Source organism: Macaca mulatta, chromosome 7 (assembly GCF_049350105.2).
Source record: "Macaca mulatta isolate MMU2019108-1 chromosome 7, T2T-MMU8v2.0, whole genome shotgun sequence".
Classification (NCBI taxonomy): Eukaryota; Metazoa; Chordata; class Mammalia; order Primates; family Cercopithecidae; genus Macaca; species Macaca mulatta.
The window spans coordinates 110,730,726-110,744,835 of record NC_133412.1 but is presented as its reverse complement, the minus strand read 5'-3'; the positions used below and the strand labels follow the sequence as shown (position 1 = coordinate 110,744,835).

The following is a 14,110-nucleotide window of genomic DNA, read 5'->3' as shown; positions in this document are numbered from 1 at the left end:
GAGGAGGCTTTGCCTGGGCTTGGAAATTGGGAGGACAGGTTGGTCTTTCTCTTCTGCTGCTGCTGTCTTTGGAGATGACAGGCAGTGAAACAGAGGAAAGCTTTTGCCCTAAATTTACCATAAAACATACACCACAAACCTGGATATTCAGCAAAAAGGAAGGAAATGTTTGCGGTATCAATTATCCCAGAGCCTTCCTCCCCTCCGGGAAAGTCGCTTCACCACTTCTGGAGCTGAGCCACCCACCACCACAATCACCATAGCGGTTTCCTTCTTAGGTTCACACAGGTTCCTCATTTCTCTGGGTGAGGTCTTCAGGGCTGACTCTCATGTCAGCCACTACTCCAGACTTTGTTCCTACAACTGACGATTGCCAGAATCCGGCATCGGGTCCAAGCTCCTCACTTGGGAAAAGAGGAAACGGCGGCATAGAGGGCCTGGCTGGGTTCCCTAACATATTAGAAGTTGGCAGCACTGCTGCCAATGTCAGAACCATGCTGCCCCACCCTAATCTTAACACCGGGTCCGCATCTCCACACAGCTTCTGTAGTCTTCACTTCCTCTCTCTCTCTGTCATCTCTTGGGATGGTGGTTTATTCCCATCCAGCACCTGCAGGAATTTGTGAAGCTCCTGCTCCAGTGTAAACTGACCTTTAACCCCAGCACCGGGATTTATTTATTGAAACCACTTTTCTTGGCGGGGGTGTAGGGGGAGGGTCATGAGGAGGTCAGTGGAGATCAGCAATTCACAATGGAAGGTATTTTGGCGGGAGGCGGCCAGTGGCGCGAGAAGAGTGGGATCCACGCCACCAACTGCATTCTCGAAAGCATTTGAAAGAAAACAAATCTACACCAGATCTGCTAAAACTCGAAACCTGAGTCTCTAAGGTGGGTGAGGCTTGATCCAAGTTCCGACCACCTCCCCCTGACCGAGGTGACAGAGGTCTGGGTAAGCTGTAGCTTGGAGAAGAGGACCTGAAAGCAGGAAGGTTGGGGTGCAGATCCTCCGCCGCATCGGAGCCACGGCTGAACCCCACATCCACCCGGTGGGAGAGTGGGGGTGGGAGGAACATCGAGGACACCAGATGCGGCCGGAGGACCGCACAGCCTTGTGGCTTCTCGAGTGATAGCAGCCCAGAAGAGGAGGTAGGCATGTTTACTCTTGTAACGTCTCTCCCAACTCCTGCATTTTATTTCGGGGCAATTAAAATTTAAGGATGAAAAAATGACAGAAGGGGTCTCCAGTTATTACATTTCCACAACACTGCAGATTCTGAGATTGGTGATCCTTTAAGGAAATCGTTACATTACACATGGAAAGTGTGTAGAATAAAATACTTTGTATCTTAGGTAGAATAAAACACTCTATATCTTATGATACAAGACAGAGAGGCAATTAAGGTCAATGCCTGGTAGTTTCAAGTGCGCTGTCTCCGCCGCGGCCAGCGAAGAGGCAGGCACCGAGGAAGATCACCTCTGTGACGCTCGGTGCGAAAACCCGCCCCGCAGGCGCGCAGAGCCCCAGGCGCCCCCCACAGCAGGGGCCGGAACGAACACTCAGCGCGCTCTAAGCCGGGCGCGCAGGCTCGGACTAATAAAGAGCTCTAGTGCAAGGCTTTTCCTTCTCACAACGTGGGCTCGGCTTTATTTGTTTGCCAATTTAAACATATTATTTAAACACCGATGTTTCCTTTCCAGCTCCTGGTGAAAAGTGTTGCCTGACGGAAAATTCATGGGGTTCTTTAACTTCTAGTCAATATCTGCTATTGACAGGTGTGGCTGTTGCATTTTCACAGCGAGGAAAAGTGAAATATTTGACTTTGGGTCACACGATGACTGTCCTATATGGGCAAAGCGAGGAACTGATTCCGCCCATGTCCAGGTGCCCAGGAAAGGGAGCATTTATTTGTTATGCCACCCGATAATACTGGTTAAAATGAGGCGTGGTTGACAGGGGAAGAGCCAGACCCAACGGGTTTGGAAGCTCAATGTTCTCAGATGTCTGAGACCCTGTCGGCTGTGCCAGAGCATCTTTCCCATCCAATTCTTCACTCAGTCCATCGGCCCATTCATTCCACAAAACCTTTGTTTTTTTTCCTAGTGCACCTGAATCAAGTCCCTCAGATCCTCTCACTTGGGGACTTTGGATGTGGTGGATATGGTGTCTAGACTCATGAATTCTTCCCTGACTGAAGCTAACCTGGCCAGTCTCAGGGATGGGCTAGTCAGTTGACTGACTCAACAAATCTTTATTGAAAGTCTACTATGCTACAGGCTTTGCTCTGGCAGCAGGAACCACAGCAGTGTCTGCCCTCAAGGAGCTACTAGACCAGTAAGGGAGAGAAAAAATGAAAAAGAAACAAATAGAATTTGCTGTTGGTGTGTGATAAAAACATAGCAAGGCATCCAGAGCAAGGTGTGAACCTTAGGAGGGCAGGGCTCAGTTGTTTGTGAAAGGCTGAAATGTTTTAACAGGAACTCCAGGAGGTTGCTCTGGACTTCCACCACAGGTAGTGTCCAGTGGTAGCTGCTGCATTTGTTTAGTTTGATCCATGATTCTGGTAGGCATCCAAAATTACAACATTCAGAAAGTAATCAGAGTTCCTGAAAATCTTGCTAGTAACCCAGCAAAAGCAAATGCTGCCAAGGAGGCTGCTTCATAGCGCTTAGTTTAGAAGCAAACTCACTGCAAGGTAAGCTAAGCAGTAGTTTTGCTCTGTGGTCCACAGAACAAGAAAAATCAAAACACTTCACGCAAATGCACAACTCTTAAAACAAAACTTTCCTCTGATGTTAGCTCTTGGAACAGCTGCTGGAAGTCCCAGAAACAGCCACCCAACAGTGCTCTCCAATCGAATTTTAATTTTAAGTAATGAAGGTAACCTCCCTCTAGGCATGCCAGTAAATTAGTCAAGGAGTCCAAAGCATAATTTCAAAATATGGGGGGAAATCAGAAAACTGATACAATGAAAAACTACCGGCAGAATATATTTTTATTTTCTTTCTAAGTGTAAGATATGACATATGACTTTTTATTAAAGCATCTGTTAAATAGCACTATGTAATTTGAGGGTAATCGCATATGAATAGCCAAAGTTCAACTACCAGGGACAACTGAGAGACCGTGGGAAAGCTCCTGGGTGTGTGTGGGGAGGGGCGCGAGTGGATTGGCGGGGGCTGGCTGGCCTAGGACGGAGAAGCTAAACACTGGTCGACCCTTCAGGAAGGATTTAGATTTAAGCTACAGCTTTAAGGCAGGATATGAAATAGTTGACTTTTCCAAGCTCATCAGCTTCCATCACTGCTCTCCATTAACGCGGGCTTCTGCTGATGGAGAGGAATGGAGGTCCTGACCTACCCTCGCCCAGGTTTCCAGTCTCCCAGCTATTGCACACAGGAGCAGCAGGTGGGGAAACGCCAGGATCTCCAAGCACCCTGCCAAGTCTGTGGCACCCAGTAGGACCTCAGCTGCTCAGGTCTTTTCTGCTCTAACGGATACCTAAGAGGTGTCACGTTTACCTCTAATTTTCCAACTCTTTGTGTGAAGCGCGCATTGCCAGTCCCTCCCCTAGGACCCTAGTCCTAGAGTTTTTAAAGTAGAGCCGGAAAGCCTGAGGATCCTTTCAGCAGCACAGAGCAGACACCGCGCTCCCCAGGAGGGGCTAGATGAGGAGGGACTGGCTGGGACTGAGCACGTCCTCCAACAAGCGCTGACCGGTGTGAACAAAACAGTCAGTAAGTCGGGGGCCACAGAGATCGGGAGATGCGAGCGGTCGCGGGGACCCAGGCCTTGGAGGGGGCGCCGTATCGGTTCCGGGGCCTCGAGGGAGGTTGGTTCCCGTTTCCACTAGGCCCCAGGGGGCACTTCTTCCTTCCAACGCTGTCGATTGCCCAGCAGGGGAACTTGCCCTTCTCAATCTTTCTCATTTGAATACATGAAAATGCGAGTTGATTTTGGCAAGGCCATGCTCTCTCACGGCCAGAGGGACGGTTTTGTCGCCCGCGGGCGAGGCCGGGTGGGGAGCAGCTCCGGCTCCGACATCCGGCTGCGGGTGAGCTAGGTCCGCGCCCCCGGCAGCTCAGAAACCCGGTGGCGCTCAGGCAGCAGTAGGGGAAAAGACAAACCCAGTAGCTGTTTTTGTTTGCTTCAATAAAATAAGGGAAAGCCCTGGTTATGTTTATGCGTTGCTTTTACACACAAAGACACACAGACACAAGCACATGCACACACAGCCAGGGTTGAGGCCGGTTACAGGATTGGACTCTGTACAGAACTGCCTGCAAAGGCCCGTCAAGTGGTCCCAGGGCCCCTACCTACTACAGAGTTGTGAATTAATCCCTTAAAGATTTAATGATGGAACGAAGGGAGAGAGGAAGGAAGGTATAAGGAAGAAAAATAAAAAGAAGGCAGCGAAGGAAAGGAGTTCGAACCTGGCCCCGCCCATGCTTCTCTCTCGCGGGGGACCGCCATCTCACGGCTCCCTGGCCCCCTCCCCAGCTCGGCGCACACATCCAACTGCGAAGGCCAGGCACACGCAGGTGTGACCCCTTGTGTCCAGCGTCCCAGGCCTTCCTCACTTCTAAGCTAAGCCGGGTCCCAGTTGGGGTCGGCTTTGAACCGCGTTCACGACCACAGGTCTTAGTTTCATTGGATCCGATTCTCCCCTGCAGAAGGAGGACTTAAGCTTCTTATCTGGGTGAGGGGGTGGGGGTCCGCGGGGGAACTCGGACCACTCCACACCAAGCTTGGCTGGGCTGCTGCAGCCGCCACCTGACAACAACCCCGTCCAGGGAAGGGTAGGCAAGGAAAGGGGACAGGCGAAGGACAGCCACAGAGGGAAGCCCTAGATAGATTCGAGTGGGCACCGCAGAGCCCCACCGGCCCAGGCCCTGCTCTCTGCCCACCCTGCGGTCCTGCTAAATGGGAAGGACCCCGTCGCCGCGAGAGGCCGCCGGCTGGGCCCGAGGCGCGAGCCCGCGGCCTTTCCTTCCACCTTTCGCCGTCGTCGCCCTCTGGTTCTCCCTGTCTGGAGAATATCTAAGGAAGGGGCTCCCAGCCAGAGCTTGCTGGGAAGTGTAAGCTGAGGCAGCCCAGCGTGGTCGAAGGACCCAGTGCGGCCCAGGTACTGCGGGACTGCCTCGGGAGCTGGCCCCATGGGTGTAGCAGGCGCAGCTTCCGGGAAGGGCGGGGCGGCTTCCTCCGCTGGCGGCCACCTGGAGTACCCGCGCACCCTACAGTCCTCACTGCCGCGGCTCCCTCCACTTGAGGAGCCCGCCCTCCCCGCGACCTGGACCGCCCCGGGCTGTCGCAGACCTGTCCTTACACAGGCAAGCTTAACCGGGAATACCCCAGGAGCCGCCACGTGCCTGCCCTCGTGGGTACCCAGCCCCAAGTCCACCCGTCCTCCCCAGAGCTGAAGACAGGCCTGGTTTCCTCCAACGAGCAGCGCAATCCTTGCAAAGCACAGTTTGCAGTAGCGTAGGTGCCTATTTGGGAAAAGAGGTTCGAAAAGAGCAGGCTGCAGTCGCTGGACCTGGCTACCGACTGGCCAGCAACTCCCAGACAGCAGCATGGAAGTTATGTATGTATGTATATATGTATGTATGTATGTATGTATGTATGTATGTATGTATGTATGTATTTCCAAGTCAAAGACCTAACACGACCCTGCTGATTCGCTTTTAAACCTCGGGGAAAGTGACTGGCTGGCATCTGGGTACACTAGAACCTCACCTCCTAAATGTGTTAGGTATCTTGCAATGCGGCCACTGAGATGGAGAGAGGCTGAGAGCTGGACGAACTGCCATCTCTCCTTCCATCTTGGCCTTAGCTCTAAGAACCTAACTCCCTGGCTGTGGGACGCATGCGGAGTCCAGTATCGCCTGGCGGTGCTCCCTGGAGGCGGGAAAATTCAGCTTTCCCTCTCCACGACAGGAGGCGCTGTGTTTGTTGAAATCCCCCTGGCCGCGAGCCGCGAACCTGGGATCCCTGAGCTGGATCAAGGCTCCGAAGCTGTCAGAGTCCATTCTGCATCACCGGTCTTGGGCTTTGAAGAAGCCTAGAAGACATTCCGCTTTGGCCATCATGCTATGAAAAGTGGATTTTTTTTTCCTAAGACAACTTTTTGTTTTGTTTTGTTTTGTTTTTGAAAATATGAGACTTAGCAGGTTTGGGAAGTGGGCTAAAAGAATATTTAATATTGTAATTGATCCCCCATTTAAGGTGACAGTGTTTTCCCCCTGCTTAAAGCACCAGCTTTTTTGTGCACTATAAAAGCTATTACTATCTATAAATTGTTACTCTCGGTAGAAAATACCCTAGTCTTGCTCCGTGTTATTGGAGAGCCGAGAGGGTATTGGAGAATCACCTCCAGAAGGAACAAGGAAGCTCATTAGCACTGAAAGTCCCCCGGATCAGGCCGAGGAAGCTGAGCATCCGTGTACTTTACAAATGGAACTAAAGTCAGCTACTGATGGGAACTTTGCAAAAAAGAATTAGTTTCTGACACACAATTCGCAGATACATTTACACAAACTGATGGGACAACTTGCAGTCACAGGAGAAGGCTGCATTAGGGAGGGTTCCTGCCCTCCTGAGGTCCAGGTGGATTTAATTTCATTCATTCCTTTCCTTATGTGACGTTTCTATCCCCCACCCTTTTTGTAAAAAAAAAAAAAAAAAAGTAATCCAATGCTTTTATCTTTTTTATTTCCTTAACTGCACATCTTCACCCTCTCTGCTCCCCTGCTGACTTAAGAGATTTGTTTGGTTCAGGGATTTAAAGTGATTCGCTTGCCAGATTTCAAGTAGAAGAGATTGAAAAGAACAAAGCACAGGGAAAAAGGTATCTGTTTGGAAAACAAGTTAAAACATATTTCTTAAAATGAGATTAATAACATTTTAAAAACTTTGCAAAACAAGAAGATTTTGCGGATTCTTAATTACTTTAGATTTTATTTTATTGTTACTTAAGGAAACCTAGTGGTTCTACAGGCAGTACAACAAACCCATGGTCACAGGACACTCAGAAACAAACACACTCAGTCACACGTGCTCAGAAATACACAAACGGTCACACAGTCAGAAACACACTCACCATCTCCCAATCTATCACCAACTCATTGCCTATCACCCAGTCACTTCAGTATTCTCTCTCCTAGGACAAGTGGGCAATCCACCACCCAGGGCCTCAGGAGAGTAAAGAGACTTTGCGTTGGGGAGACTCTCCCACCGACGTCCAGGACCGATTAGGAACCAAGTGAGCCCCTGAGATCTCAGCCCGGACCCTCCGGGTCACAGGACCAAGCGCCGCTGCGGGCAGTCTCGGGCTTCTGCCTGGCACCTCTTTCGCAGTGCACACGCGTTCCCGCGCCCAGGCCCTTGCTCTCCCAGCTAACGCGCGTGTTATGGGAGATGTCCCCTCCCCCTGACCTTTTCCTATCAGAAACCAGACGGTCGTCTCCAGCTCAGTCCCTGAAGCTGCTGAAGGGGGGCGGGAGGAGGAGCCCGGCAGAGGGAGGACGGCCCGACTTGGGTCTGCCTGCCCTATCACACAGACATCTGCTCTCAGTTGCTTCCTCTTTATGGTCGCTACAGATGACAGGAGAGAGGAGCGGAACGAGGCGGAAAAAAAAAAGTTATGTCATAAAGATATAAACCGGTGCTGTGACTCACCTGCTCTTAGCCGCAGGTACGAGTTTCGTGGCAGCGCCTCCGCTCTGCTAGCCGGGAGCCCGGGTCGGCCTAACGTCACTTGGCTCGGCTGACTCAGATGACCCGGTTTCTAGTGACGAAGCAAAAGTGGGGCTTTTTCCCTTTTCTAGTCGTAAGCTCAGGAGGAAAGAAAGAAAGAAAAAAAAGTCTGTATTCTCCAGTCTCCTGGGGTTGAACTTTGGGTCAGGAATCAGGAGGGAGGGGGCAAGGAGAGCAGGAGGGGCGCGAGACTGGGCCGCAGCCCGCGCTCAGAAGGTGGCAAGTACCTCTGGGGAGGGACCCCGGGGTCACTTAGCCCACAAAGTCTCTAAGCCCAGTCTCCGACGCCACCGCCCCCAGCCTTCTCTGGCTATGAGGTTCCCATCTAGACCCCTAGCCCGCCCGCCTGGCCCCGCCTATTTTTTCTTTTTCCAAAGGGTGTTACACCCCCTCCCACCCCACTTCCCTCTTTCCCTAGCCTCCGGGCCTAAACCAATTACACTGCTTTGCAAACAAAGTGAGGGCCGCGCTTGGGGGAGGGGTTGCGGGGGAGGGGGGGCGCGCAGCGGTGGCGCGGCGGGGCGGGAGGCGCGGCGGCCGGACTGGCGGGCGGCCGCCTTGCAGGTGCACCTCGGGCTTTGTAGGTGCGAGCGTCTTTGTGCGGCGGACAAATGGGGAGAGGACGAGGAGGTGGGCACTCGAGCGACGTAAGATCCACATCAGCTCAACTGCACTCGCCTCGCAGAGGCCGCCCGCTCACTTCCCGCGGAGGCGCTCCCCGGCGCCGCGCTCCGCGGCAGCCGCCTGCCCCCGGCGCTGCCCCCGCCTGCAGCGCCGCCGCCGCCTCGCAAGCCGCGCCCCGCAGCTCTGGGCTTCCTCTTCGCCGGGGTGGCGTTGGGCCCGCGCGGGCGCTCGGGTGACTGCAGCTACTCGGTTCCCCTCCCCCGCCCCGCGCCGCGCGGCCGCCCGTCGCTTCGCACAGGGCTGGATGGTTGTATTGGGCAGGGTGGCTCCAGGATGTTAGGGACTGTGAAGATGGAAGGGCATGAGACCAGCGACTGGAACAGCTACTACGCGGACACGCAGGAGGTGAGAGGCGAGACGAGGCGGGCGGCCGGCGGGGCGTCGCTGGAGCCCGTGCCGGGGGAGGCCGGGGAACGGTGGGCGCCGGGCAGGGCGGACAGTCGGGCCGGGGGCGCCTCCTCGGTGCCACCGCTGCCCGCCCGCCGGTGTGGTCCCGGCCGGGCCTTGGCCGGGCCTGGAAGCGGGACCTGCTGCCCTGCTCTGTCCCGACTCTAGCAGCCGGAGAGGGAGTTTTAGGAAACTCCGGGCTTTGAAAACAGCGGCCCTGGGAAGCACTTGCCTCTTCCCAGCAGCGAGCGGGAGCAGGAGCCGGGCCCGGGGTGCCGCGGGCGGGCGAACGCTGGCGCGAGTTGGAAGCAACTCTGAGAAAGCCGGAGCATACCCGCAAGGCGACCTCTTCGTCCCGCCGTTTAATCCGCAGACGTCTTCTGATTAAAGCGCTCTGCCGCCAAGTTGGGTGTCTCAATAATGAAACGATTTCTAAATTTTGTAAAACTTGTTCTTCAAAAGCCCTATGTGGGGAGAAGTGTGCGCCTTCTCTAAAACCGCTGGGTGGCGCTAGTGCGACCAGAATCTTCTTCAGAACTCCGGGCCGAGAACCTGTTTCTCTTCATTGTCCCCTTGGTGGCACGTTCATGGGGGTTATTTTTACAATGTGCACAAAAGGATTACAGGGAAAACCAGGTACAGGGAGGACTAGCACCTATTAAAAGTATTTTTCTGGAAACAGCTGGCTATTACCCCCCAAAAGTTTAATTACCATTATTGAAAACGCGTATTGGAACTGCCTTGGATAATCTTGGGAAGAGGGAAAGAAAATAAAGCCCCAAAGTAAAAAAAGAATTTTAAGACGTGGACAGAAAAATATAGAATCACGTAATATTTTGATGGTAACTAACTTATTTAGATTTGTATATTCACAAGTTTACCTCTGAGTTTATTTGCATACCATAGTTTACTGGGTGTTCCTATTTAAATCTATTTGTTCTCATGTTTTCAAACTGAGTCATACTTGCTGATGAAAATAAACTTAAGGACATCATTATTCCTTATTAAATTATCAGTGGAGTGCTTTTTAATATGCCTAGGTTCTGTATGTTTAAAATACTGTACCGAATGCATTCCCACATTGCTATTGATAAGGATTTTCGCTTGCTGATGATTTTTAAAGCAGCTCAGAGGTCTTCCAGAGATTTAATTCTGACGCAGTCATCTCGACCCTACCATTCAACTGAGACCCCTAGCGAAAGTACTTTCTAACATATTAAAGCTGAGAATTAGGAAATACAATAGCATAAGAGAAAATAGGTAGAATTTTATTTTTGAATTTTAAATTATTCAAGACTACTCACGGAATTTCAAAGCCGGGCATTGAAATCATCAGCAGCAACATCAGTATGTGGGAAAAAAAAGATTTATTTTGACAAACTGTGTCACCAGTATTTTTAAATAGGGGACGGTGAAGTGGTGACAAAATTAATGCGAGTTTCTAAATAGCTTGCAGAGGTGTACATGCAAAGTCACGTTAAAATAAAATGCATATAGCACATTGAGATTATTATGGCACCCCCTCCCAGCCCGTTCTGTTATGGATGTACTTTTAGTTTGATTTTTCCAAAACTTATTTAACTTCTGAGTTTGCTTCCCTTTTTAACATTACAGTTGCTACAAGCAGGTAGAAAACAGTACTTCTAAATACAATAAAAAACAAAAAGTCACCATAAGCAAAAACTCCTAGGACAATAAAGCCACTTGTTGGGAAATAAATGATTCAGGGGGTCCCATGTCCATAGGTGATTTGCTCTATCAGGGAGTTTCATTAACAGTCAGCTATAACAACCGAAACCGCTGTGCGGTCAGCCAGGCCTGCAGACTCAGGCGAGGAGGGCACAGAGCTGGTGCCCTGTGGCCCGCTCCGTGGGCCTGTGACGCGGAACCCATTGCACCCTTAGGGTGAAGTGAATAAGCAGAGGGTCAGAGATTAATTCTATTTTCGGAGTTTTAAAGACATTTCCCCCCAAAGAGCGCTTTGCCGAGGCTGGCTGGGGTGGAGACTTGGAGACCGCCTAGCGTGGATGGAGGAGGCGATGAGGGGGCCCTGGAAGCCAGCCCCTGAGCCTGGCGTGTAAGGCGATTACACATCTTCCTGGGGACATATTTTCTGTGAGCGCTTATCTTTCATGCCTGTCGCGCTAGGATTTTCCCCCGACCGTGCAAGACATCTTTGCTCGGTCTGGGGAGGGCGCTTAGCCGTTTGCCCTGGGTGGGGGTGTCCCGTGTTCTGCAGAAGTGCTCTGCACTTGCCCCCGGATTAACTCCCGGCCGGCCGCCCTCCGGTGCCCACCACTAACCCCGCCCTCCGGGGCTTCTTCGCTGTCTCTGCTCCAGGCCTATTCCTCCGTCCCGGTCAGCAACATGAACTCAGGCCTGGGCTCCATGAACTCCATGAACACCTACATGACCATGAACACCATGACCACGAGCGGCAACATGACCCCGGCGTCCTTCAACATGTCCTATGCCAACCCGGGCCTAGGGGCCGGCCTGAGTCCCGGCGCCGTAGCCGGCATGCCCGGGGGCTCGGCGGGCGCCATGAACAGCATGACTGCGGCCGGCGTGACGGCCATGGGTACGGCGCTGAGCCCGGGCGGTATGGGCGCCATGGGCGCGCAGCAGGCGGCCTCCATGAATGGCCTGGGCCCCTACGCGGCCGCCATGAACCAGTGCATGAGCCCCATGGCGTACGCGCCGTCCAACCTGGGCCGCAGCCGCGCGGGCGGTGGCGGCGACGCCAAGACGTTCAAGCGCAGTTACCCGCACGCCAAGCCGCCCTACTCGTACATCTCGCTCATCACCATGGCCATCCAGCAGGCGCCCAGCAAGATGCTCACGCTGAGCGAGATTTACCAGTGGATCATGGACCTCTTCCCCTATTACCGGCAGAACCAGCAGCGTTGGCAGAACTCCATCCGCCACTCGCTGTCCTTCAATGACTGCTTCGTCAAGGTGGCGCGCTCCCCGGACAAGCCGGGCAAGGGCTCCTACTGGACGCTGCACCCGGACTCCGGCAACATGTTCGAGAACGGCTGCTACTTGCGCCGCCAGAAGCGTTTCAAGTGCGAGAAGCAGCCGGGGGCCGGCGGCGGGGGCGGGAGCGGGGGCGGCGGCGCCAAGGGCGGTCCTGAGAGCCGCAAGGACCCCTCTGGCGCCTCTAACCCCAGCGCCGACTCGCCCCTCCATCGGGGCGTGCATGGGAAGGCCGGCCAGCTAGAGGGCGCGCCGGCCCCCGGGCCCGCCGCCAGCCCCCAGACTCTGGACCACAGTGGGGCGACGGCGACAGGGGGCGCCTCGGAGTTGAAGACACCAGCCTCCTCATCTGCGCCCCCCATAAGCTCCGGGCCCGGGGCGCTGGCCTCTGTGCCCCCCTCTCACCCGGCACACGGCCTGGCACCCCACGAGTCCCAGCTGCATCTGAAAGGGGACCCCCACTACTCCTTCAACCACCCGTTCTCCATCAACAACCTCATGTCCTCCTCGGAGCAGCAGCATAAGCTGGACTTCAAGGCATACGAGCAGGCACTGCAGTACTCGCCTTACGGCTCTACGTTGCCCACCAGCCTGCCTCTAGGTAGCGCCTCGGTGACCACCAGGAGCCCCATCGAGCCCTCAGCCCTGGAGCCGGCGTACTACCAAGGTGTGTATTCCAGACCCGTCCTAAACACTTCCTAGCTTCCGGGACTGGGGGGTTTGTCAGGCACAGCCATGCTGGTAGCAAGAGAGAAAATCAACAGCAAACAAAACCACACAAACCAAACCGACAACAGCATAATAAAATCCCAACAACTATTTTTATTTCCTTTTCATACACAACCTTTCCCCCAGTGCAAAAGACTGTTACTTTATTATTGTATTCAAAATTCATTGTGTATATTACTACAAAGACAACCCCAAACCAATTTTTTTCGTGCGAAGTTCAATGATCCACAAGTGTATATATGAAATTCTCCTCCTCCTTTGCCCCCCTCTCTTTCTTCCCTCTTTCCCCTCCAGACATTCTAGTTTGTGGAGGGTTATTTAAAAAAAAACAAAAAAGGAAGATGCTCAAGTTTGTAAAATATTTGTTTGTGCTTTTCCCCCCTCCTTACCTGACCCCCTACGAGTTTACAGGTCTGTGGCAATACTCTTAACCATAAGAATTGAAATGGTGAAGAAACAAGTATACACTAGAGGTTCTTAAAGTATTGAAAGACAATACTGCTGTTAGATAGCAAGACATAAACAGATTATAAACATCAGAGCCATTTGCTTTTCAGTTTACATTTCTGATACATGCAGATAGCAGATGTCTTTAAATGAAACACATGTATATTGTGTATGGACTTAATTATGCACATGCTCAGATGTGTAGACATCCTCCGTATATTTACATAACATATAGAGGTAATAGATAGGTGATATACATGATACATTCTCAAGAGCTGCTTGACCGAAAGTTACAAGGACCCCAACCCCTTTGTCTTCTCTACCCACAGACGGCCCTGGGAATCAATTCCTCAGGAATTGCCCTCAAGAACTCTGCTTCTTGCTTTGCAGAGTGCCATGGTCATGTCATTCTGAGGTCACATAACATAAAATTAGTTTCTATGAGTGTATACCATTTAAAGAATATTTTTTCCAGAAAAAGGGAATATTACAATGTTGGAGGAGAGATAAGTTATAGGGAGCTGGATTTGAAAATGTGGTCCAAGATTAAAAAATCCTATTGATTGTGGCCATTTTAATCATTGCCATCGTGTGCTTGTTTCATCCAGTGTTATGCACTTTCCACAGTTGGACATGGTGTTAGTATAGCCAGACGGGTTTCATTATTATTTCTCTTTGCTTTCTCAATGTTAATTTATTGCATGGTTTATTCTTTTTCTTTACAGCTGAAATTGCTTTAAATGATGGTGAAAATTACAACTTAAATTGTTAATTTTTATCAATGTGATTGTAATTAAAAATATTTTGATTTAAATAACAAAAATAATACCAGATTTTAAGCCGTGGAAAATGTTCTTGATCATTTGCAATTAAGGACTTTAAATAAATCAAATGTTAACAAAAGAGGATTTCTGTTATTTTTCTTCACTTAACTAAATCCGAAGTGGATATTTCTAAATATGATATTTTTCAAATTCTAGAACTGAATATAAATGACAAAAATGAAAATAAAATTGTTTTGTCTATTATTATAATGAATTTATTAGCTAGTAAAAGGGAGTGAAAGAAATTCAAGTGTATAAATTGATTTAATATTCCAAGAATTGAGATTTTTAAGATTCTTTATTCCCA

At 51.4% G+C, this 14,110-nt stretch overlaps 2 protein-coding genes across 2 annotated transcripts in view; one reads left to right on the top strand and one right to left on the bottom strand.

The window, feature by feature from the left end:
• Positions 1-8,540, bottom strand: part of TTC6 (tetratricopeptide repeat domain 6) — a 218,814-nt gene extending 210,274 nt beyond the window's left edge. Inside the window, exon 1 of the mRNA XM_028851513.2 lies at positions 7,676-8,540. The gene's annotated coding sequence lies outside the window, so the exon portion shown is untranslated. The remainder of the gene's footprint in view (positions 1-7,675) is intronic.
• FOXA1 (forkhead box A1) lies at positions 8,260-13,882 on the top strand. Its single transcript, XM_015143596.3, has 2 exons — positions 8,260-8,782; positions 11,165-13,882. The coding sequence occupies exons 1-2, from the start codon at positions 8,711-8,713 to the stop codon at positions 12,503-12,505; spliced, it is 1,413 nt and encodes a 470-aa protein (XP_014999082.1). The 5' UTR covers positions 8,260-8,710; the 3' UTR covers positions 12,506-13,882.
• The last annotated feature ends 228 nt before the right edge of the window (positions 13,883-14,110 follow it).

Coding starts and splice junctions, on each gene's coding strand:
- FOXA1 (XM_015143596.3), top strand. CDS start 8,711: ATGTTAGGGACTGTGAAGATGGAAGGGCATGAGACCAGCGACTGGAAC. Junction 8,783..11,164: donor ACTACGCGGACACGCAGGAG/GTGAGAGGCGAG, acceptor TCTCTGCTCCAG/GCCTATTCCTCCGTCCCGGT.